The sequence below is a fragment of the Ramularia collo-cygni genome (genome assembly GCF_900074925.1).
Source record: "Ramularia collo-cygni strain URUG2 genome assembly, contig: RCC_scaffold02, whole genome shotgun sequence".
Classification (NCBI taxonomy): domain Eukaryota; kingdom Fungi; phylum Ascomycota; class Dothideomycetes; order Mycosphaerellales; family Mycosphaerellaceae; genus Ramularia; species Ramularia collo-cygni.
The window spans coordinates 275,135-295,347 of NW_019716256.1; the positions used below are offsets into that span (position 1 = coordinate 275,135).

The 20,213-nt window shown below is 52.3% G+C and overlaps 9 protein-coding genes and 1 non-coding gene; 5 read left to right on the forward strand and 5 right to left on the reverse strand.

Annotated features, from left to right (window-relative positions):
- Positions 1 to 709: 709 nt before the first annotated feature.
- RCC_01619 (related to fructosyl amino acid oxidasesarcosine oxidase) lies at positions 710 to 2,122 on the reverse strand (the record flags this gene model as incomplete). XM_023766913.1 has 2 exons in its annotated part: positions 710 to 1,911; positions 1,963 to 2,122. 2 exons carry the CDS (start codon positions 2,120 to 2,122, stop codon positions 710 to 712), a joined length of 1,362 nt encoding a protein of 453 aa, XP_023622681.1.
- A 278-nt stretch (positions 2,123 to 2,400) lies between these two features.
- On the forward strand, positions 2,401 to 3,462 carry RCC_01620 (related to ubiquinone/menaquinone biosynthesis-related protein; the record flags this gene model as incomplete). Its single annotated transcript, XM_023766914.1, has 1 exon — positions 2,401 to 3,462. The coding sequence occupies one exon, from the start codon at positions 2,401 to 2,403 to the stop codon at positions 3,460 to 3,462; it is 1,062 nt and encodes a 353-aa protein (XP_023622682.1).
- A 591-nt stretch (positions 3,463 to 4,053) lies between these two features.
- RCC_01621 (uncharacterized protein) lies at positions 4,054 to 4,321 on the reverse strand (the record flags this gene model as incomplete). XM_023766915.1 has 2 exons in its annotated part: positions 4,054 to 4,142; positions 4,210 to 4,321. 2 exons carry the CDS (start codon positions 4,319 to 4,321, stop codon positions 4,054 to 4,056), a joined length of 201 nt encoding a protein of 66 aa, XP_023622683.1.
- A 515-nt stretch (positions 4,322 to 4,836) lies between these two features.
- Positions 4,837 to 7,389, forward strand: RCC_01622 (related to tyrosine-protein phosphatase non-receptor type 12; the record flags this gene model as incomplete). The annotated part of the gene is made up of 1 exon (XM_023766916.1): positions 4,837 to 7,389. The coding sequence occupies one exon, from the start codon at positions 4,837 to 4,839 to the stop codon at positions 7,387 to 7,389; it is 2,553 nt and encodes an 850-aa protein (XP_023622684.1).
- A 777-nt stretch (positions 7,390 to 8,166) lies between these two features.
- Positions 8,167 to 9,810, forward strand: RCC_01623 (uncharacterized protein; the record flags this gene model as incomplete). XM_023766917.1 has 3 exons in its annotated part: positions 8,167 to 8,355; positions 8,417 to 8,844; positions 8,898 to 9,810. 3 exons carry the CDS (start codon positions 8,167 to 8,169, stop codon positions 9,808 to 9,810), a joined length of 1,530 nt encoding a protein of 509 aa, XP_023622685.1.
- Positions 9,811 to 10,451: 641 nt separating this feature from the next.
- On the reverse strand, positions 10,452 to 10,537 carry tRNA. One transcript is given in 2 exon segments: positions 10,452 to 10,487; positions 10,502 to 10,537. It is a non-coding gene; the product is annotated as a tRNA-Thr (tRNA).
- Positions 10,538 to 11,875: 1,338 nt separating this feature from the next.
- On the forward strand, positions 11,876 to 12,534 carry RCC_01624 (probable 50S ribosomal protein L13; the record flags this gene model as incomplete). XM_023766918.1 has 3 exons in its annotated part: positions 11,876 to 11,896; positions 11,961 to 12,321; positions 12,383 to 12,534. 3 exons carry the CDS (start codon positions 11,876 to 11,878, stop codon positions 12,532 to 12,534), a joined length of 534 nt encoding a protein of 177 aa, XP_023622686.1.
- Positions 12,535 to 12,748: 214 nt separating this feature from the next.
- On the reverse strand, positions 12,749 to 13,710 carry RCC_01625 (probable urate oxidase (uricase); the record flags this gene model as incomplete). XM_023766919.1 has 2 exons in its annotated part: positions 12,749 to 12,873; positions 12,930 to 13,710. 2 exons carry the CDS (start codon positions 13,708 to 13,710, stop codon positions 12,749 to 12,751), a joined length of 906 nt encoding a protein of 301 aa, XP_023622687.1.
- A 522-nt stretch (positions 13,711 to 14,232) lies between these two features.
- On the forward strand, positions 14,233 to 18,138 carry RCC_01626 (related to cytosolic regulator Pianissimo; the record flags this gene model as incomplete). Its single annotated transcript, XM_023766920.1, has 1 exon — positions 14,233 to 18,138. The coding sequence occupies one exon, from the start codon at positions 14,233 to 14,235 to the stop codon at positions 18,136 to 18,138; it is 3,906 nt and encodes a 1,301-aa protein (XP_023622688.1).
- Positions 18,139 to 19,368: 1,230 nt separating this feature from the next.
- Positions 19,369 to 20,139, reverse strand: RCC_01627 (uncharacterized protein; the record flags this gene model as incomplete). XM_023766921.1 has 4 exons in its annotated part: positions 19,369 to 19,472; positions 19,536 to 19,715; positions 19,803 to 19,992; positions 20,062 to 20,139. The coding sequence occupies 4 exons, from the start codon at positions 20,137 to 20,139 to the stop codon at positions 19,369 to 19,371; spliced, it is 552 nt and encodes a 183-aa protein (XP_023622689.1).
- Positions 20,140 to 20,213: the final 74 nt, after the last annotated feature.

Genomic DNA, 20,213 nt, shown 5'->3' on the forward strand with positions numbered 1-20,213 from the left:
ACACCCCAAGGCATCCTGTAACAGTATATCATCACGGCCGGCCTGTACCAACAAGCTTCGACAGAGGTCAGATGCCGATCTCAAAAGTCCATCATCCCAAGACCTCACACCTGCTCTGCATCAGTGTCCCTTGAGCCAGGGGCGTAGTAGAGTCGAGGATCGCATGGACACTTCTTTTGGCTCACTTTTTATTTTGACATGGCATGGCGAGGTGTTTTTGGCGTTCTAACAAGGAGGGTATTTTGGCCCCTCCCCTTTTTACACGACTCGACTGCGAACGAGTGCACTTTAGAAGAAGACTGTGCCTGTCCTGGCTAGGAGCCGAGGACTGCGCGCATTACGAGCCCGACAAACGGGTCACGGAAGACTGACGATAGCAGACAATTTGAGCATTGGTAACGATTTCGTTGACCGATGAAAGCAAAAGAAGACGCGAATGAGGACGGAATGGCTAGGGTAGTGCACCAATGCTATGTTCCATTCGAACAGTCCAGTACATCTACCTCTCTCATCGTCTCCGTCCAACGCGAAACATGTCTATTTACGTCAACTCGCTGGATTCAATCATGATGTTTGCAGTACGTGACCGCCATAGTATGCGGTACAGATCTAGTAGGTGATGGATGGAGATAATGAGGTGATAGTCCCACCTCCCCGTCGTGATAGCATCCCAGAGCAGGGGAAAGCAGGATGTCATCGACGGGTGTTATTACAGCTTCGACTTCACACCATCAGTCGGCTTCTTCGCATACTCCTCATCCAAAATCATTCCCTTCTCACCCTCGCCTCTCCAGTCATTCGTCCAAACGTGATCTGCTTCGAGCCTCTGCTTTGGCCATGCCCACCTTTGCCTCAACTCCTGGCCTAAGTCATCTCTGTCGACGCCCTCGAGCACATCCACGATCCTTTCTCCAATGATTGGCAGGAACTTATATCCATGCCCTGACCCGCCTGTCGCGACGAACAAACCCTTGTATTTAGGGTGGTAAGTGATGAGCCAGTCTCCGGTAGGCGTGTCTGTATACCAACACAATCGTGTTTGTGTAAATGGTCTGGCACCCATCTCTGGTATGGCTTTCTGAAGGAAGTCTCGGCAAGCTTTGTCGCCTTCTGGTGGGATCTGCATATTTGGATCGTCCAGCTTCGTACGAGGTAAGCTGACAGTGATGGTTTCGTTGGGCTTCTCGGGATGCGGAATTGTGGTAGGATTTGAGTAGCCGTACCCGTGCCTTGCAACTTTCAAGACCCGATCACGAGGCGGTATGATGAACATGCCATCACCCTCGCATAGTATTACTGGCTGGCCTGGCTGGCTGAACCGCTTTTCTTCTTCCTCGCTGATGTCGACATAAGCCAATACCTGGCCGGTTGCGGAGGCGATTCCACGGAGGTCAATAAGTTTCGGCGTCCATGCGCCTGTGGCGAGAATTGTGAGGTCTGCAGTCATGCTAGAGCCATTTGCCAACTCGACACCCTCCACGACGGAGTCTCTGAAGAGGAGGCGCCTGACTTCGGCTGTTCTGAACTCGACTCTGTTCAAGGCCTCAACCTTCTTCCTCATGAACTTGACTCCGTCTTCCGCGTGAGCCCAGCCAGACGTCCAGTTGACGTAACCCTTCATGTCAGCAAGGCGGTCGCTGATGACGGGAATGGTACCTCTGGCCTTTTCAAAGATGGTCACTTCTCCACCCTCTTCTTTCTTGCCAACTTTGAGCCCGAGAGTTTTGGTCACATTTGCCAGCGCCTCTGCTAGGAATTCTTGAGCGCTGGCTCCGTCATGTTGATCGCTAACCAGAGCAAGACCACTTTGCGTGTAGCGACCTTCTTGCCCAAACTCGCCTCTCCATGCTGGCATCGCCTGTACCATCAGTTTGGCATATGCTAAGTCTGCGTAGTCGGCACGAATGATACCTTGAGAGGCTGTCAGTCAGGTTCGTGTCTGAAAGCATTGATGGTACTCACGAGAACTATCAATCGAGGCGCCATCTGCGGCAGGAAACGCCACTCTCTCAAGAACGGTGATTTTTGTGTTTTTCCATCTTTGTGCAAGCTCATATGCCGTTCCCAGGCCAAAAACGCCCGAGCCAACGATGATTACTGAAGAAGGAGTGGAAGCGGGCATCGTTCAGGCTCCACGGTAAGTGTATGATTCGGYTGGACTACAGAGAGCAGAAGAAATGGACCTACAATGAGATGCTACTAGCATGCAGTAATAATCCTTAGGAGGCAATTTTGTCCCGTGCCAATCAATACTTGTGAGAATGTCCGTAGGCGGTGGTATGCCGACGCCGATGTCTCGCCGCGAGGCCATCATCTAGCTCCATCGAGAGACAAGGGTGGATCTCATCAAGAAGATTCTTTCCATCCAACCAGATTTCATCCACCATCGCGTTGCAGCCGATGCAGCAAAGTGTCCTCCTACGCCATGTAGTCGGCAGCTTCTCGACGGCTGTGACCGTCTCGAAACTCCCTCTTCGCTCCGCAGCGACCCGCACCGCTGCTGGACGCGCACCACCACCACCACCATCACGACAAGCTGCGAAGACCGCGCCGGCCGCTCGGACTGGCATTCCCTTCACGTATGCACTAGTATCAGGTGCGTWCGCCGCAGCTCTTGTGTTCTACTCCGGCGCGCTGGTCGTCGCCGCCTTGAAACCCAGCACAAATCCTTCTGTGGCCATACTGGATCAGCAGAAAGATGTGTCAGGCGTCTATGACACCACGGCAGGTGACTTTGATGGCGAAGTGGGTTTCTCTGAAATGCTCATGGGCGTCAACCGCATGCGAAAGTCTCTCGCTCAGCAATGCACTGGCCATGTGCTTGAAGTGAGCTGCGGGACGGGCAGGAACCTGAGTTACTACGACATCTGGAAGAAAGGTCAAGTCGACAGCCTCACTTTTGTGGACCTAAGTCCGCAGATGGTGGATGTCTGCAAGAAGAAGTGGGACATTCTCATGCGAAAGAAACAGAACAAGCTCAATCCGAACCTGGTTGTGCGCTTCCTGCCCGCTTCGGCTCTGGGGACAATGCCTCTGGCTCCTACTTCTCCCACCCCAAAAAAGTACGATACAGTCATACAGACAATGGGTCTCTGTAGTACGCCCTCTCCTGTCGAGCTTCTCGAGAACATGGTTCAGTATCTTGACACCGACAACCCGGACTCTCGTATCCTCCTTTTGGAGCATGGACGGAGCTATAGAGCCTGGCTCAACAACATCTTGGACAACTCTGCTGAGAAGCACGCCGAGATCCATGGATGCTGGTTCAACAGGGACATTGGTGCTCTGGTTGAGGATGCTGCCCGACGAACGGGCCTGGAAGTCGTAACAGAAAGACGCTTCCACTTGGGAACCACTTGGGTGTTTGAACTTAAGCCTAAAGTTAAACCCTCCTCGCCCAGTGAAGTCGCTAGTGAACCTGAGCTTGAAGAGCAAAAGAAGTCGTGGCTCCCTTGGAAGTAAAAGACATCTCACACCCAGAAGCTCGGCTCCCTTCTCATAGAGGGCCCCTTCTTCGGGCTGTCGAGACTATCGCAGCGCATGCTGTGCGTCGGCGGCTCACCAATGGAAATCATCAGGACAGGTAAGACGTTCCGCCTGCACCACTCCTTGCCCTTGTGTATTATGATGCCATTACAATAGTTTCAAGACGAGACATAGAAGAGGTATTCACCTTTTCGATGAACGACCCACCTTCCTACTGAGTGTACACCAGTATCCAGCTACGCATTTTCACGATTCTACGATCGAACTAGATGCTGACATGTGGATTTGCAGATGACCTGTCCCGACGTAATGATAGCGTTGATGCATTGACGACGATTGATGATGCACATTTATAGACAACAATGCAACGACCCCTTTGCATTCAATGCCGCCTCTGGTCTGGGCTGGATGCGGATACAAACAGCGGTGATATCCCTTAGCATGTTTGCTGGCATGTATACTTTAGCTATATGTTCGCTCCATGACAAGCGACACGTGAAAGACATCGCATTTACCGGTTCCGGCGCGAGAGTCGAGGGTTTCGTCCCTGCAGCCGACGGTCCCTTTTTAGATCTGCAGATGCCCGCAGATGCAGACCCGGCATGCATGATGAGATTGTGGATAAATAAAAGGAGCCCGGAACGCAACCACATAAGCTGAGTCGGGCTGTAAGCGCTGCTTGCAAATAATCTACACTGATTACATGAACCAACACTCACGTACTCTTTGATACTTGTTTGGGTCTGCTATTGCTGGCAGTTGCCACGTGCCTCAGGGTCCAAGACGCAGCGCCGAGATCTCGGCTGGGTGAGTGATGAAGTCTAGAACTGCCCATGATCTGCGTACATCAGCCAACTGCTGTCGTGATAACTCCGGAAGCTGTCCAAGTCTGCGAGACTCCCAAAGTCTGTTCGCGTGAAGCACTGATGGAAAGAAAGCTGCTGATGTCTTGTACAAGATTGTGTCGTACTCAGCGTGTCAACTGATCAATGATGAAGTGGTTCCCTTTGTTCCAAAACTCAATCTGATTCGGACCGCCCTGTCCAAGCAAGTACCTACGTCACTCACGCGAGCAGGAAGCGATCACCAAGGAAGGATCCTCAGGGACTTCGTTGGCGAGGACTGTCCGCACTTGCTCACACACGTTTCACGCAGCCACCGATTCTACATCCATTTTGCCCCTCGACACCACTTCTTCCACAAATATAATCGCCCCAACACACGTCATCGGAAGCGCCGCCCACTCACCACCAGCGATGCCAACAATGTACACACTCCCCATTTAGAGGGACTCCGCCGAGTCAACGGTGTAAGGTACCTTAGTCGAGACACGACCGCCACCTCGCAGACATGGCCGAGGCGGTCAACTCCCCGCGATATCACTCCAAGGCGCGCCCATCCACAACAACACCTGCGGCCTCTACTACCCCCGCCATGCCGCCCTTCCTCTCGCCGCGCCTGGCAAGTTCGCCCCGACGTTCCAACGCTCCGCAGACACCTAGTCCGAATTACTTTGGCTTCCAAAGCGACGGCAGCTCATTTATGAGCAATTCGCCAAACCACCACACGAAAGCGAACTGGAGTCCTCCGTCATCTACCATTCGATCAGCAGCCGCAATGTCGCCCAGTGTCGTTCCTCTCGATCAGAATCCCGACTTTGATGCCTTTCGCCGGCAGTCAGAAGGCAAGGCGTTCAACCTGGGTGGCCTTAACAACTTCAACATGAGCATGCCGAGTCCCAGACCAGCCGCTGGCCGCACAACAACCCCTCAACTGTTGAAACAGAAATCCGCGCCAATAGACTCCGCCTCAACGACTTCCTTGTCGAACCATCGCAATGACATGGGATCTTCCGCTACCGACTCGTCACGGTCTCCTAAGAGAGTCTTGTCGCCCGGTGCCTCACAGAGTAAACGTAGGGGATCGCCTCCGACATACGACAGCGCTCAGGGAGACTGGACTAGTCGAAAGGATATGTCGCTACCGGATATTCAACCACGTTACAAGCTTCCACTAGACGCTGCAAGTGGGGCATACAATAACAGCGCCGCCAAACCTCGAGCTGAAACTCTCCCCAACTTGGGCGATACTGACGCCCAAATTCTAGCGACACCACAACACGTCATCAATCTTCTAGAGTCGAAGCCTGAGCAGGTGCTGCTACTTGATTTGAGAGTGTCAACGCAGTATGCCATGTCACATATCACCGGTGCGCTCAATCTGTGCATTCCTACCACGCTCTTGAAAAGACCATCGTTCAACGTCCAAAAGCTGGCCGACACCTTCAAAGATGACGATCAGCGCGCAAAGTTTGAGAGATGGAAAAGCAGCAGCCACATTGTTGTCTACGATGCAAGCTCTGCGCTTCTCAAGGATGCCACCATCTGCTTGAACACCATCAAGAAGTTCCGTGGTGAAGGCTACGAAGGCTCACTCTATATCATACGCGGTGGAATCAAGGAATTCGCCGCTCGCTTTCCCTCTTTTGTGGAAAGCGGGATGGATGCTCAGCCGATGTCAGTCGATGGTGACGGTCCAGAGATAGCCCCTGTCATTGGAGGCTGCCCGATGCCTATGACAGACCAACCCGCCAATCCATTTTTTGGGAACATTCGGCAAAACATGGATCTCATAGGAGGAGTCGGTCTGATGCCGATTAAGCATCCATCAAAAGCGACCAAGTCGGCCGAGAACGAATTTCCGGAATGGCTCAAACAGGCTTCGAACGATCACGACCAAGGACAACGTGTTTCTAATAAGTTCGAACAGATTGAGTGGAGAGAGAAGAAACGAATGGAGGAAGCTCTCTCCGGGACAGTCTCGTTCGGGACGCCAAAGCAGGAATCGCACGACGCGATCCAAATTGCAGGTTTTGAAAAGGGCAACAAGAACAGATACAACAACATTTGGCCTTTTGAGCATTCAAGGGTGAGACTTCAGGGCGTGCCAAACCATGGTTGCGACTACTTCAACGCCAGTCACATCAAAGCCGCGTGGAGCAACAAGCGGTACATCTCCACGCAAGCTCCTATCCCGGCCACTTTCAACGATTTCTGGAATGTTGTTTGGCAGCAGGATGTTCGAGTAGTTGTCATGCTCACGGCGGAGAAGGAAGGGGCTCAAGTGAAAGCGCACAACTATTGGGACTCGAAGCAGTATGGGTCGCTCCATCTGGACTTTCTTTCGGAGAAGCGAGCGTCCATTGAACCCTCGAGGATTCACAAGCATCAGAAACGCCCATCTACCGGGAAGCGTTCGGCGACACAGTCGCAGAATCCGCAAGTACCGCTTGCACAGATTGACGGCAAGGATAAAGACGGTGGCGAGGAGCCCTTTGTAATTGTACGCAAGTTTACCATCAGCCACGATCGATACCCCTTCGAGCCCATGCGAGAAATCACCCAGCTGCAGTACTCCAGCTGGCCTGATTTTGGAGCCCCAGCGCATCCTGCACACCTTCTTGGCTTGGTAGAGCAGTGCGACGCCGTGGTGCGAGCGACGAACAAGGCACATGCCTTTGGTCCGGATCAACAATACCAGCGACCTATTCTGGTCCATTGCAGTGCAGGCTGTGGTCGAACTGGTACCTTTTGTACCGTGGACTCCGTCATTGACATGCTGAAGCAACAACGCAAGGCGCGTAAGTCGCATCTGCCTTATGCAATGGAAATTGACAAATCGCCTTCGCGCGTTGAAGAAGACAACTTCTTCGCAACGAGGTCCTCTGTCAGTGATGATTCAAAAGACGGGGCTTGGATGCAACGCGATGACCTGGATCTGGTTGAGAAGGTCGTGGAAGACTTTCGTCATCAACGCATCAGCATGGTTCAGAGTTTACGGCAGTATGTTTTGTGTTATGAGAGTGTCATGGAATGGCTTGTGGACCATCGGGAGGACTCATAGAATGAGAGCCCGAGGTGTGATGAGATTAACATGGCGCTATGGGGCTGAGCACTTGGGTTGCGCAACTACCTCATGGCTGCACGTGGGAAGTCCGGATGTTCCGGACGAAGAGGTTGGGATGGATGCATTGCGGAGTACCTGGGATACGATCATGAGAACGGGACCTCCTGACGAATGCATAGCGTGTTTGTTTTCCACCTTCGATAGGGCATATATGCCTCGTAGTTTCTCGCGTCGTGAATACAAGCCTGGGATCCTGATTCTCGGGCGGTCAATGAAGCTTGCGAGAGTCTTTCTGACATGTGCACCTCGTCTCAACATTACGCATTCATCAACGCAAGTCAATTTGAAGCCTCACCAAAGGACTCGGTAGTGTCGTGTGGTCATCGATACGACCAAGTCTCGAAGTCCATTTTGCCTCCCGGCAAGTCCCCTCAGTTCAAGCCTTTGTCCAACTCCACGTTCTCCGCAGCGAATCAAGGTTGTGYAAGCCAGCCCAGGCGGAGTTTGGAGCTCGGATCAGACGATCGCCGACCTATCCTCATCATCGGCAGCGCGCCTACCCGACAAGCGGGGTGGCACTTGACTGCTGCGCATCTCTTGGACCTCTTCGCAAGTCTTGGTTCGCCTCCTCCATGAGGCGTGCCCGTGTATAGAAGCATCCAATCTTTGTCCGTCGTGCAACGCTTTGTGATTTCGCAACGTCTGGAACATCCGCGTCGTCCGCCACAACACGGCACATACCACCATCCATCTTCTCCACCACCGAGAGCCAACATGGCGAGGAGCATTTGGGCGGCATGTCTGCTGGGCATGCTACGTGTCGTGCATGCGCAGGAGATTGCACGAGCCAACACGACCGTGACAAACAGCGACAGGAATGGCACAGAGGTCGGAATCCTTCATGGCAACAAGGTCGTGTCGCAGTACCCTCTTAGCCCGCTGAAGAATGGCACTTCAATACCGGTATGGACAATGTGATGCGGATGGATAGGCACGTGAGCTGGTCATACTGACACGCATCAAGGACGGCGGATTACGTGGAAACATTACAATCGGTTCACCCGACACAGAACTCGGCATCAAGAGTACTGACATTGTTGTGTTGCAATGCGATCCTTGGACCGGCAACCTTCAACCCTCTTCAACATTTCAATCTGCCCTGATTCGGATGCCAGTAGCCATTATCCTATACTCGACAGAAGCCGACTCTTGCAGTCTATCCGGACCTTCGACCACATACGACCAGATATACACCATGAAGAGCAGCGAGGACAGTAAGAAGATGATCAAGGACGCTCAGGTGAACAATGCCGATGCTTTGATTGCTCGAGCCGATTTCGTAGCGAATGCTGGCTCAACTGAGACCAGCAACGCGAACTCAGGAAATGGGTCAGGTCAATCGGGTTCGACTTCTTGGGGACCTTCGCCAAGCACTGCCGTTGCCATGATCATGTGAGTCTCATCACACGATCCGTTGTAATCTCATCATCCTAACCATCCCACAGCTTGTACTCAATCACTGGAATCATCACGGCGCTCTTCTTGGTAATCATCATCACGGGTGCTGTTCGTGCCCACCGACATCCGGAACGATATGGACCTCGGAACATTGTTGGAAGACCTCGTCAAAGTCGTGCTCGTGGGTTGGCGAGAGCTATGCTTGAGACATTGCCTATTGTGCGCCACGGCGAATCCCAAGAGGAAGGACGGAACAAGCCTGCGGATGTGGAGCTGGCGGAACACGGACCAGTGGAAATGGTCGCTGGTCAGGAGGCAACGCAAACTGCAACACGCGAATCCCAAACTACCCCAGTCGCACCTGGTGGTATCGCTGCCGCTACAGAGACCTCAAACTCCACTCCAGAAGAAAACAGCTTAGGATGCAGTATTTGTACTGAGGACTTTGCTGTTGGAGAGGATCTCCGCGTCCTGCCTTGCGACCACCGCTACCACCCAGCTTGTATAGATCCATGGCTGCTTAATGTGTCAGGCACATGTCCTTTGTGTAGAATTGACCTCCGACCGCAAGGTCCAGAAGAGGAGTTGGATGCGGCTGGCAACCCAATTCCTCGCGAGGGCGATGCCATGTCTCCACCACTCAACACTGAACACCAAAGATCAAGCTTTCGTCGAAGCTTGATGATTGGATTGACTGGTATTGGGCGCCCGGAGCGCATGACCCGTGAGCAACGGGTTGCTGCTATCCGACAGTATGCTGAACAGCAGCGGGCAGCGAGAGCTGAAGGTGGCGATGCTGTGACTTCTGTGKAGGAAGAGAGCAGTATGCGGAGGAGATTAAGGAATGCATTCCGTGTGAGAACTAGACGGACGGGTGCGGATGGTCAGGTGCAGGAGGTTGCTGACCCGCCGACTGCTGCTGAAAGTGAGGCTGCAGGAAATGGAACCACGCCACGATAGCAGTGTCGGGTTATGCGGACATTTTGTATGAAGTTATGGTTAGACATGTCTATATCTATTTCATGAGATATGCAGTTGATGTTGAATGCATATGTTTCATCCACTTTGTCGTGCGAGGAAGTGTTGATCTCTAGCGGAATTGGGGGTCGTGTGAAAGCTGGTGTCTGTCCATTCGATGTGCCCTAGAATTATCCATGTTGCATGAGTCCAAGTATGGGATTCATTATTTCTGCCACTCATGTGGTTGTAGCCAACCAACAGGAGAGCTGTACCGCTCGAGCTAAGAATATAGACTCCGTACCCGTCGCAAAAGACATACTCATGACCAGCGCCTTGGCACTCCCGAATTCTGAAAAGGTGCATGGTCTTCGGCAGGCCATATCTCGCTCAGCACAAGACCGATTCTCTTGATTTGTGGCTCAAATGAAAGCTGAGATCAAGGGCGTGAAGACCTGCGTACGGAATTGTCGCAAAAGATGGACACATGTGGCAAAAAGGCGCCGACAAGGTCAAAAGTAGAATCTTAGCTTTAATACACTGTATCTCGCCCAAAACTTGACGTATCCTCTTGAGTAATAGCTTAAATTGAAGCTGTGATTAAGCACTGTCATTCCCAGGTGATAGAATTGGCAAAAAGACACTGCCCCCACCCTGAATTGAACAGGGGATCTTGTCATAGCACTCGTTAGAGTACGAGTGACACGCATTACCACTGTGCCATACTGATATAGCCGTTAGCAGGTGTTGGGTGGTGACAGAAGTGGGCAACATACGGGGCTGACCAGACCAAGCTGGATGTTTGAGCAGCGGTCTTCCTTTGCAAATTTATAGCTTTGGAAAGCTCCCCGGCGTTYGCCCGAGCCTCGAGCAATCCTCTCGGCACTGTGTTATTAGATTATTGGAGCACTAGGTATTTTAGGCGTCTTCTGCTCCGCTCGGCTCTTGTCGTCTCCGCTGCGATGATGTATGGACGTGGATCGGAGAGACATGCACGAAGAGCGTGGTATCAGTTTGCAAAAGGGCGGACAAGGACGAAAGGCAAGGACGTGGAAGCTACTTTAGTGCGTTGCTGATGCACGGAAGCTTTTTCCAATCGCCGGCTTTGTCACAGGCTTGATATGCCGTGTTGTAATTGTGTGCTTCTCTCGTGGTTGGCCATCAGCGAGGCCTCAACTTTGGAAGAAAAAATAGAGAGGGTTAGGGTTGGGGTAGTGGTAATGTTGCCAACAGCAGGTATGTAGACTTTTATTATGGTTACGTCCTTCTCATATCGATACAGACGGCTGTTCGTAACTGGCTTTATCTTCGTTTGAGCAGTTGATGTGTGTTGGAAGCGATGGACCCCAAGAAAAGGCATCCAGCGGTAGTAAGCACGCTGACTGATTGTTTGCGTCGAATTGGTCTGGTTGCGGTCTTGGAGCATGTCGGGCGTAACGCGTCGCATGATGAATGAACACTGTGCTACCCGGCACATCGTGATGATGGTGAACATTCCCATCAGTCAAAGTTACGCCTCGCACGAGGGGATACACGAGAGACTTGACGAGGCTCTAGGATGAGATTACAATGGGTGATTGAATGTCACTCTGCAAAAGCGAACTTTCGATGCATGCAATGGTCCTCGTCCACCGCAGTCCACGTTGAGTAAAACACCCGGTCTTTCTGAAGGCACAATCCAAGTCGATGTAAATGGGTGCGCCCTCACGATCGGTGCATTTTCACTCKATGTTGGAAGTGATGGGAATGTGCTGTGCTTGATCTCCATGATGAATCGATGTTGAGAGTCATGGGAACACGCTGTGCTTGATTTCTATGATCGAGATGCTTTTGTCACATGCACTGCACCGACTGCCCAATTGGAGAGGAAATGTCTGGGATGAGGTGAAGGAGCGACGACTGCAGGTGAAGTTGAGCACTGGGCCTAGGCGGCAAGACTTCGGGGTGGGAACTTTGCGGCCTCACCTCCGACCTCCGCTCGACGACGTCGACAACCATTGAGCACGCCGCCTTGGATCTCCCCAGCTTCGACCGTGTAACGACCGATAGCCCCTCCCAGAATCTCAAGATGTCTCAATACGTGGGCCAGGTACGGCATATCTCTTAAGACTCCCACGATCCAACCTACTCAGTACTCTAACTCACTCACACAGACGCGCCTTGCGTATTCCCGCTCATGGCATCTCCTCGACGTTGGCTCCGATCCTCGCCCTCTCGGTCGTCTCGCATCATCAATCGCAATGTGCCTCATGGGCAAGCACAAGCCAATCTATGACCCTTCAACAGACTGCGGCGACTATGTTGTAGCAGTAGGCTGCCACGATCTACACACCACTGGAAAGAAGCGTTTCCAAAAGAAGTACTACTCCCACACGACACGGCCGGGTAGTTTGAAGGAGATCACAATGGACAAGATGATGGCCAAATGGGGAGGAGGCGAGGTTTTGAGGAGAAGCGTTCGGGGTATGCTACCGAAAAATAGGCTAAGAGACGAGAGAATGGCGAGGCTGAAGTGTGAGTACACACAACCCTGGCCCGTCTTTGCTCAAGATACTAATTGTGCAATCCACAACAGGCTTCGAAGGACTTGCACATCCATACAAGCAAAACCTGCTGCAAACGCCAGCAGGGAGAATAGGGCAACTGCCGGAGGTGCAGAAGACACTCCAAGCAGAGAGTGCATCGGCCGCAACATCCACGGCAGAGGCAGCCAAAGCACCACAGTGATCGACTTTTGTACACGGAGAAAGCGCGGCGTTCAAGTGAATTGTGGGACTTTGTACAGGATACAACAGGAGAAGCATCACGAGGGATTCGAATTTGGGTATCTCTGTTCTGTGCTCCATCAGGGAGATTGTATGCTATATCCGAGACGTTCAAGAAAGGTCAAAAAACCGACCAACACCGAGCTAAGCTATCAGCACAATATCACCAACCAAGGTCATAGCTTTGGAATAACACCCTTTCTCGCAATGGTACACTGAATAAGGCCGTTCGGGTCGGTCTGAGGAGCATACACTTCGGCATCTGCTCCAGTGTTCTTCAACCCCTTGTACCAGCTGAGGTCTGAATATGGCTGTTAGCGGCGATTCCAAAGATCACGATATCGTGGGAGCACTCACCGACTTCGAAGTAGTGCTTGTTAGGCAAGYTATACTCCACGGTTTCAACACTAGGCGCCGCTTCAAGAATCTGCTCGCCCATCAAGTACATTGTGTTCTGCACACTCGGAGAGTCCTGCTTGGCAAAGGTCTCGAGGGTGATCTTCCGTGCATCTTTCCATGCTGCATCGAACTTGCCCTGCTCCTTTTCCACCTCCGCAACATCTGCGAACTGCTGCCAATTCCAGCCTGCCTCAACTTCCGTGCTGAGGATACGATCCCAGACTTCCGGCAGGCGAGTAAACTCATCTCGGTGGAAACTGTGGAATTGGCTGCCAGTGCTCTTGAGGACCAGAAGTCCCTTTATCCCGCTGCGAATGCTAATTCCCTTTCCTCGCCTGACAACAGCCTCCACAACCCTTGTCTCCGCGCCGTCTCGGAGGAAAGAATGCGGGTGGGGCTGACCGTCCACTTCCATGCGTGTCCAGCGGTGTACAATCAAGCTTACATGTGCTACGTGGATGTGCGAGTACTGCTCGATGAAGTGCGATCCAAGTATGGATGCGAACAGCTCGGGAGGGTTGACAGGATGCTGCTTGGCCTTGACGTAGACTGTCTGCTTCTGCGTGTCCGTGGCGACGATGTTGGCGTTATCGGCACGAGTCCAGGAATCTGAAATGTCGCCCTCGAGCAGGGTGCACACTGTCATTTCCGTTACATCCTGCGTCCCGTCGGCGTTGCGGTGAACTTTGTAGAGGCGGACATTGTCTTTCCCATAGCGGGCATAGCTTAATTGGGACATGATGGGGGAATGCTGGTGAGGAAGTCGAAGCTGGAGCTATGTATTGTAAAGGTGTTGCAATAGATATGATGTTAGGAGGTTTCGGACAAAGAGAAGGACGTGTTCGACTTGACTTGACTGGATTGATATATGAGGAGGGCTCCCAAGCTCTTATCGGATTCGACGGCTGTTGCAACGGCGGACACCGTCAACAGATGTGGTCGCGCAAGCTGGCGGAGTTGGCCGTTGGAAGAGAAGGAGCTGCTAGAACGAATTGGTGCCTTGGTGCCTCAAGATCGCAACCTACGAACCTCACATCATCTAGACCCTCTTATGCTGCCGCAATCAAGCCCAGCCATTGAGCGCATGCCGCCGTGCACGATTGGCACAAACAAGGGGACACGTTTTAACGTCGCCAGAATAATAGTCAACAAACCCACACATACGATGGTGCACATCCAATATCCGCCCATCCATGCATCTCGACGTCGACGATAGAGGGAGCAGTACCGATGACGGCCAGCGAGCCGGAGCACGCCCTAGATGACGCAGCCCACAGCGCGTGCAAACGGCCCTCCCGTGGCCGCACAACAAGTCAGCAGCGGTAATGCCCTTGCGCTGCCCTCGCGCTCCGCCAAGGAGGGCGGGTCACTTTCTGCAGCAAGCTTCATGACCGCGAAGCCGATCCAGTCGTACCCTCGATCAGCACAGCCACCAGGAAGCTTCACTTCAGAACTGAGGTCTTTCACCTCGAGACTGGACCTCACGCGCGCCAATAGCTATGGAGGGAATGAGGATGGCGCGAATGATCCAGCCACATCGGAGCTGCGACAGGCCGAATATCGACAGGAAATTGAGAAGCATACACGACTGAAGGCAGGGACGGAGAACCTCTTGGAGGCACTCAATTCCAAGAATGCCAAAAAGTCGCGAGATCAGCGTATGGCAGCCGAGAGCCAACTCAATACATCGAATCGGAAGATTGCCCAGCTGAGACTGGACTTGGAGGCTGAGATCCAACGGAGCAAAGAGCAGCCGATAAGTCCCAAGGGAAGGTTGTCCCAATTGTTCCGAATGCCGCCACTTCAGCCAAAGGTCGATCAGCTTCAATCACAACATGAGGAAGCCGAGCAACAGGATCCCGAGTTGGAGTCGCCCACGTACATCCTTGCGGAGATATTGCAAGCACTGGAGGTGGCGGACATGCAGCCGGATTACTATGTCAATCAGGCCAATGATCTGGTCGAACTCTTCCGAAGGCATCCGACGTTGAAATATGATCTCGCATGGTCAATCTTTGGCCTTCGCATGCAAGTGATGCTGCTCAGTGACAGTCGAGRGGTTGTCGCTGCAGGATATCGTGTCATTCGATATGCAATCACGGATCGCAAGTCGCTCCAGACCATTCGGTCACTTCAGACCGATTACCTGGTCATACTGTCACTGGTAAAGGAGAGCAAGGCTCGTGTGGAGCGAGAGCAAGCTCTGAAATTCGTCAGGGCTTTTCTCGATGTCAAGGATGGCGCTCATGAAATTCATCCAGCGGTTGCCCGCATCATAGTCGCAGTGGCAGACCATTCGGATGATCAGCTTCGCAGTATCGCAATTCTCACTTTGGCAGAATTGCTTCTCAAAGAACCGAAGTTGGTGATTAATGCTGGTGGCATTGGAGTTCTTGCCGAAGCCATGGGAAGTGGTGTCTATCATGCGCCGGAGACATTACTCGGGCCGCTTCTGCACTTGATGGACCTCCCAGCTAAGAGAGGCATGCTCCGATCCGGGTACGAGTTCAGTTCAGCATTCGCTACCTTCACGGAGCCTCACTCTTCACATTCCATTGACGAGAAACTCGCGGCCAGTTCAAGGGTCATTGCGGGCATGTTCAAGAGCTGGTCGGGCCTCATGACTCTTGCGCTGCACGATTTCTTGCCAGTGCGCTCTGTGGTATCTTCTCTCTACATTGGCGAATTGAAAGTTCGCAGTGCGACTCTGGACTTGCTGATGGACATACTTCGGCTAGAAAAGCGTTCTTGGTCGACGCCTTTCATCGGTGGCCGCCGGCTGACCACGTATGCGCGTGTTGCCACACTCAATATTGAAAAGGAGGCTACCAGTGAGTCTGCGAGCTCAGACAGCAACAGCCACAAGCGGAATCTAGTGCAGCATTTCGTCGCTGTAGCGTTGGCTGTACTGCTCAGACAAGGCCTTATGGAGGCACTTCTCCATGCCGAGACAGACTCTCCGACTGATGCACTTAGACGGCGAACAAGTCTCGTCATTGCAGAAGTGCTGAAGAAGGCGAGCGAGTTGCTTCCCAGTTGCTGGAGCGCACAAATGCAGACCATGCCGGGACTGTTCGATGCGTCCTTGAGGTTTGACAGCGACGAGAGATATCGGGCTCTGTCTACAGTGTATCAGGTGGATAAGGTTAACCTGAAATTGTGGCGCTCAGACCCCCCAAACAGCTCCTACTCGCAGGCAAAGGAGCAGGCAGATACCTCTCGAGCCCGTTCTGGCTCAAAAACACAGGTCAATGCAAACATGGACGAGGTGCTGTTCCGTGCAAAGATTCTCGAGACCGGCGTTCTCAATTCAGTCAACTACATCAAGTGGGATTGGACAATCATTCTTGAAATCATCGAAGGGCCTCTTGCCAATCCCAAGCTCTTATCAGAGGCGCTGGAAAAGTCCAAGTTCGTTCATCGTCTGCTGAAGTTTCTGAGACCGTTCCAATTCCGGTTTTCAGATGCTTCGAATACCAAAGCAAATCAGCGCTACGTCAAAATGGCTTGCACTTTGGCAAAGACGCTTTTGCAAACAGGAGAAGGTGCCACCTATCTCATGAACAACAAGACCGTACGGCAACTTGCAGAGTGCCTCGCTCAACTGGACTCTGCGAGCGGCATCACTTCCAAAAACCCGATGTTCTCACCCGAACGCCTTACGGAAACTCTTGTCGGCGGCTATTWTGCTATGCTCGGGGTGATGTGTAGCGACCCAAAAGGCCTACAAATTCTGGAAAAGTGGCACATCATCAACATGTTCTACCACATCGTGGAACTGAAGCACCGAGACGATCTCATTAGGTGTCTATTGACTCATCTTGACTACACACTCGACAGCCACCCTCGCATCATCCTATCCAAAGCCATGGTTGCAGGATCAAAGCACATGCGTACAATGGCAACAAGAATCCTTCGAAAGTACGCCATTGAGCCCATTGAGCCTTCGGTACTGGGAGGATGTGCGGCATCATGGGCGATCAAGCTACTTGTTAGCCAATTGTACGACCCGGAGATTGAGGTGTGCGAGGTGGCGATCAAGATTCTCGAGGAAGCCTGCAACGATATCAACTCGCTGGAGTACGTCGTTAAATGTAGACCTGCACTCGATCATTTGGGTGAGATTGGTGCACCTTTATTGCTACGCTTCCTATCAACATCAGTTGGGTACCATTATCTTGACGGACTGGACTACATTACCCGGGAGATGGATGACTGGTTCCTTGGTCGCAACGACAGCTACGTCACGGTCGTTGAAGCATCTCTAGCCCGGGCTCTCTCAGACCTGCCGGAGAAGCCACAGTCTTCGGCTCTCGAGGAGACGATGGGCCCTGCCGATTTCGGTCATGTACCGCCGCACTTTTATCGTGAGCTCACTCGCACTGCCGAGGGCTGCGAGCTGCTGAAGGCTAAAGGCCACTTCGAGGAATTTACCGCAACGATTCAGGACTTTGCTATGGAAGATGAAGACCCGGAGATCATTCTCAAGGTAAAAGGCTGCCTCTGGGCAGTAGGGAATGTTGGGTCTATGGAGCTTGGCGCGCCATTCCTTGAGCACACGGATGTGGTCAAATACATCGTTCAGATCGCCGAATCGTCTCAAGTCATGACACTGCGCGGGACCGCATTGTTCGTTTTAGGCTTGATATCTCGCAGCTTGCACGGCCAGGAGATTCTCGCAGAGCATGGCTGGGATGGTACTGTCAACGTGATGGGCGAAAGCTTGGGCTATGTTTTACCACTGGACTTCGACAAGCTCTTTTCCCTCCAGCCCTTTGCTGCTGCTTTCAAGCCTAACGCGGCCATGATTCGAAGTCGTCCGGGCGCTATTGAGGACAGCGATGCGACCAATGTGGCCGTTCTGAACTCCATCACTAAGTTGGGGAACACTGTTCTCACGAACAAGGCGATTGGAGAGCTCAACTCGTTCAAGCACAAAAGGGTACCGGGCTTCCAGCAACCAATGCTTTTCAGGAAAGTCATGATATTGCTGGCGAGTCACCAGTACAGGATTCCGCAGTATCGGTTTGTGATCGATTTGTTCGACAAGACTGTATTGAGGAAGATTGTGCTGGAGGAGGACGACGATGACGACGATGACGATGACGACGATGATGATAACGAAGAGGAAGAAGCTGATGAAGACGAATCTATGGACGATGAGTGACGGCGGAAAATGCTCAACGGGAGTTTGCCGAATGGCTCCGAGAGGAGTTTTTCGATAAGGATCGGGGCGTTCCGTGCATGGTGATAGCGGCGGCAACAGGTTTGTTGCTCTTATGGGAGCTATGGTGGCGTTTAAGAGGGAGCTCATGTGGTTGTGGGATAGGTACGAGAGCATCACATGGCCGACGCGACAAAATGTAGCATTCCGTGCTGCAGAACCCAGGTGAATGGAAATGGAAAGAATCCAGCCTCAATGTGCTCGATGCATCACGGTTGCTGAATATCCTAGCTTGGACCTTATTCTCTTCAAAAGTCAGAACGGCGCATCGCCCTGGTAGTCCGCAATGCTCAAGCGATGCATAGCGTTCCGCGACTAAACGTTTTCCTTCATCCCTGTCACTATGAGTGTGTAACTTGGACAGGAGTGACCTCAGTGCTGGATAAGATCTCTGTAGGTTCTCTAGCCGAGCTAGATGGGGGTATTCTTTAAGATCAAGGCCAAAGGCCGCTGACCTGCTGTCGGTAGTTATACTGCCAGGACGACCCGCTGCCGTTTGAGAAACAGAATGAAGAGAAAGACCTGCATACTCAACACTGCGCTGATCGCGCGCTTATAGTTGTAAAGGGCTGAAAGGTGACCCTCGCTGGCGGCCTGCAACTCAGCTCTGGAAGTTGCGCTACTAATGCTGGCGCTGGGCATCGGGAGTGGTTCGTCGTGATTCATTGCCGCCACAAGGAAAAAGGCGAGAAACACTGCGAGCCATTTCCCGTGATTTAGAGCTGGACGTTGGAGATGCCGCGTCGTGCGTCTGCCTGTCCTCTCACTTGGGTTGAAAATGAGCGAAGTGGAGAAGAATCCCAGTCCGCACAGACGTCGGGAATTCGGGAAGGATTCTTCGTGTAGCACTTTCCTAGCTTCCATTTGGATGCGAAACCAACGACATCTGCAAAACATCTCAACAGCGACAGCATCGAAATCGTGCACTTCCATACCGGAGACCCCCGGAACGACCAAGCTAGCAAGTATGATGAAAGTGCCCCTCGATGTTGTGAAATCCGCTCCGCATCGCAATGTGAGCTTTACGACAGATTGAGGCACTTATGTCATTGAGCCATGGCGGACAAGAAAGTTTCACATTCTATTAGAAGATCCTCATGCTGTGATACTTGGACATGAAGTATACGGAAAGGAAGGCAGCGTGAAGGGAACGGCGAAACGGGGTTCTTGCCATTACATTTTGTTGGTCCTGGCCGCAATATCGACCCATACCTTATCATGCTGAGCCATGCAAAGGAGCTTTCCATCTTCGGTCTGCATTCTGGCAGTAATGGTCGCTGAGAATCTCTGTCAGCATGGTAAACATGGAAGGGCTGGAACAACAGGCCGAGAGATCATACCAAGGTTTTTGCCTAGGTTGGAAACTTCGCATACGACGTGCACCTTTATACCACATGGCACAGGACGCAAGTAACTCACGTTGAGATTGCGAGAGACTCCACCGAAGTGCCATCCCGGAGGCTCCTTCGCCAGAGGCGCAACCGACATGGAGGTTGTCATATCGAATATTAGTGCTGCGGCTGTGCGAAGAAGAACTGTCAGCCATAAACTCGAGCATTTGTATGGTACTACTGCGGATCTTCTCGGTCGCGCCAGCAACGGCTTACCCCCTCCGTGCAGATTTCCTGTTCGGGAGCACAACTCAGGTCGGATATCCAGAACTAATATAACGACCAAAGGGGGCCCGGTTGATACAGAATGTACACGGACATTGTTGGTCATGATTATAGAGTCAAATGATGGAGGCTTGCTCTTCTCGATTTGAGGATGATCAGCGTTGTATTCCTCGATATATGCCTKGCGTGCAGCAATCGCATCAGTTCTCGGCATATCTCGATGGTCACCGAAAGATTGGGCTTTGCATACTTCCACGCGCTTTTTCGGGTCCGCTATGTCCAGTCGAAAGAACACGCCCGGAGGCAGTTCATCATGGTTTACAGGCATGTTGAAAGTCTTTGTATGTCTGACATGCAGAGCAGAGAGACACTTTATCAATTGTTCCCTCAGCCGAGGGTTGC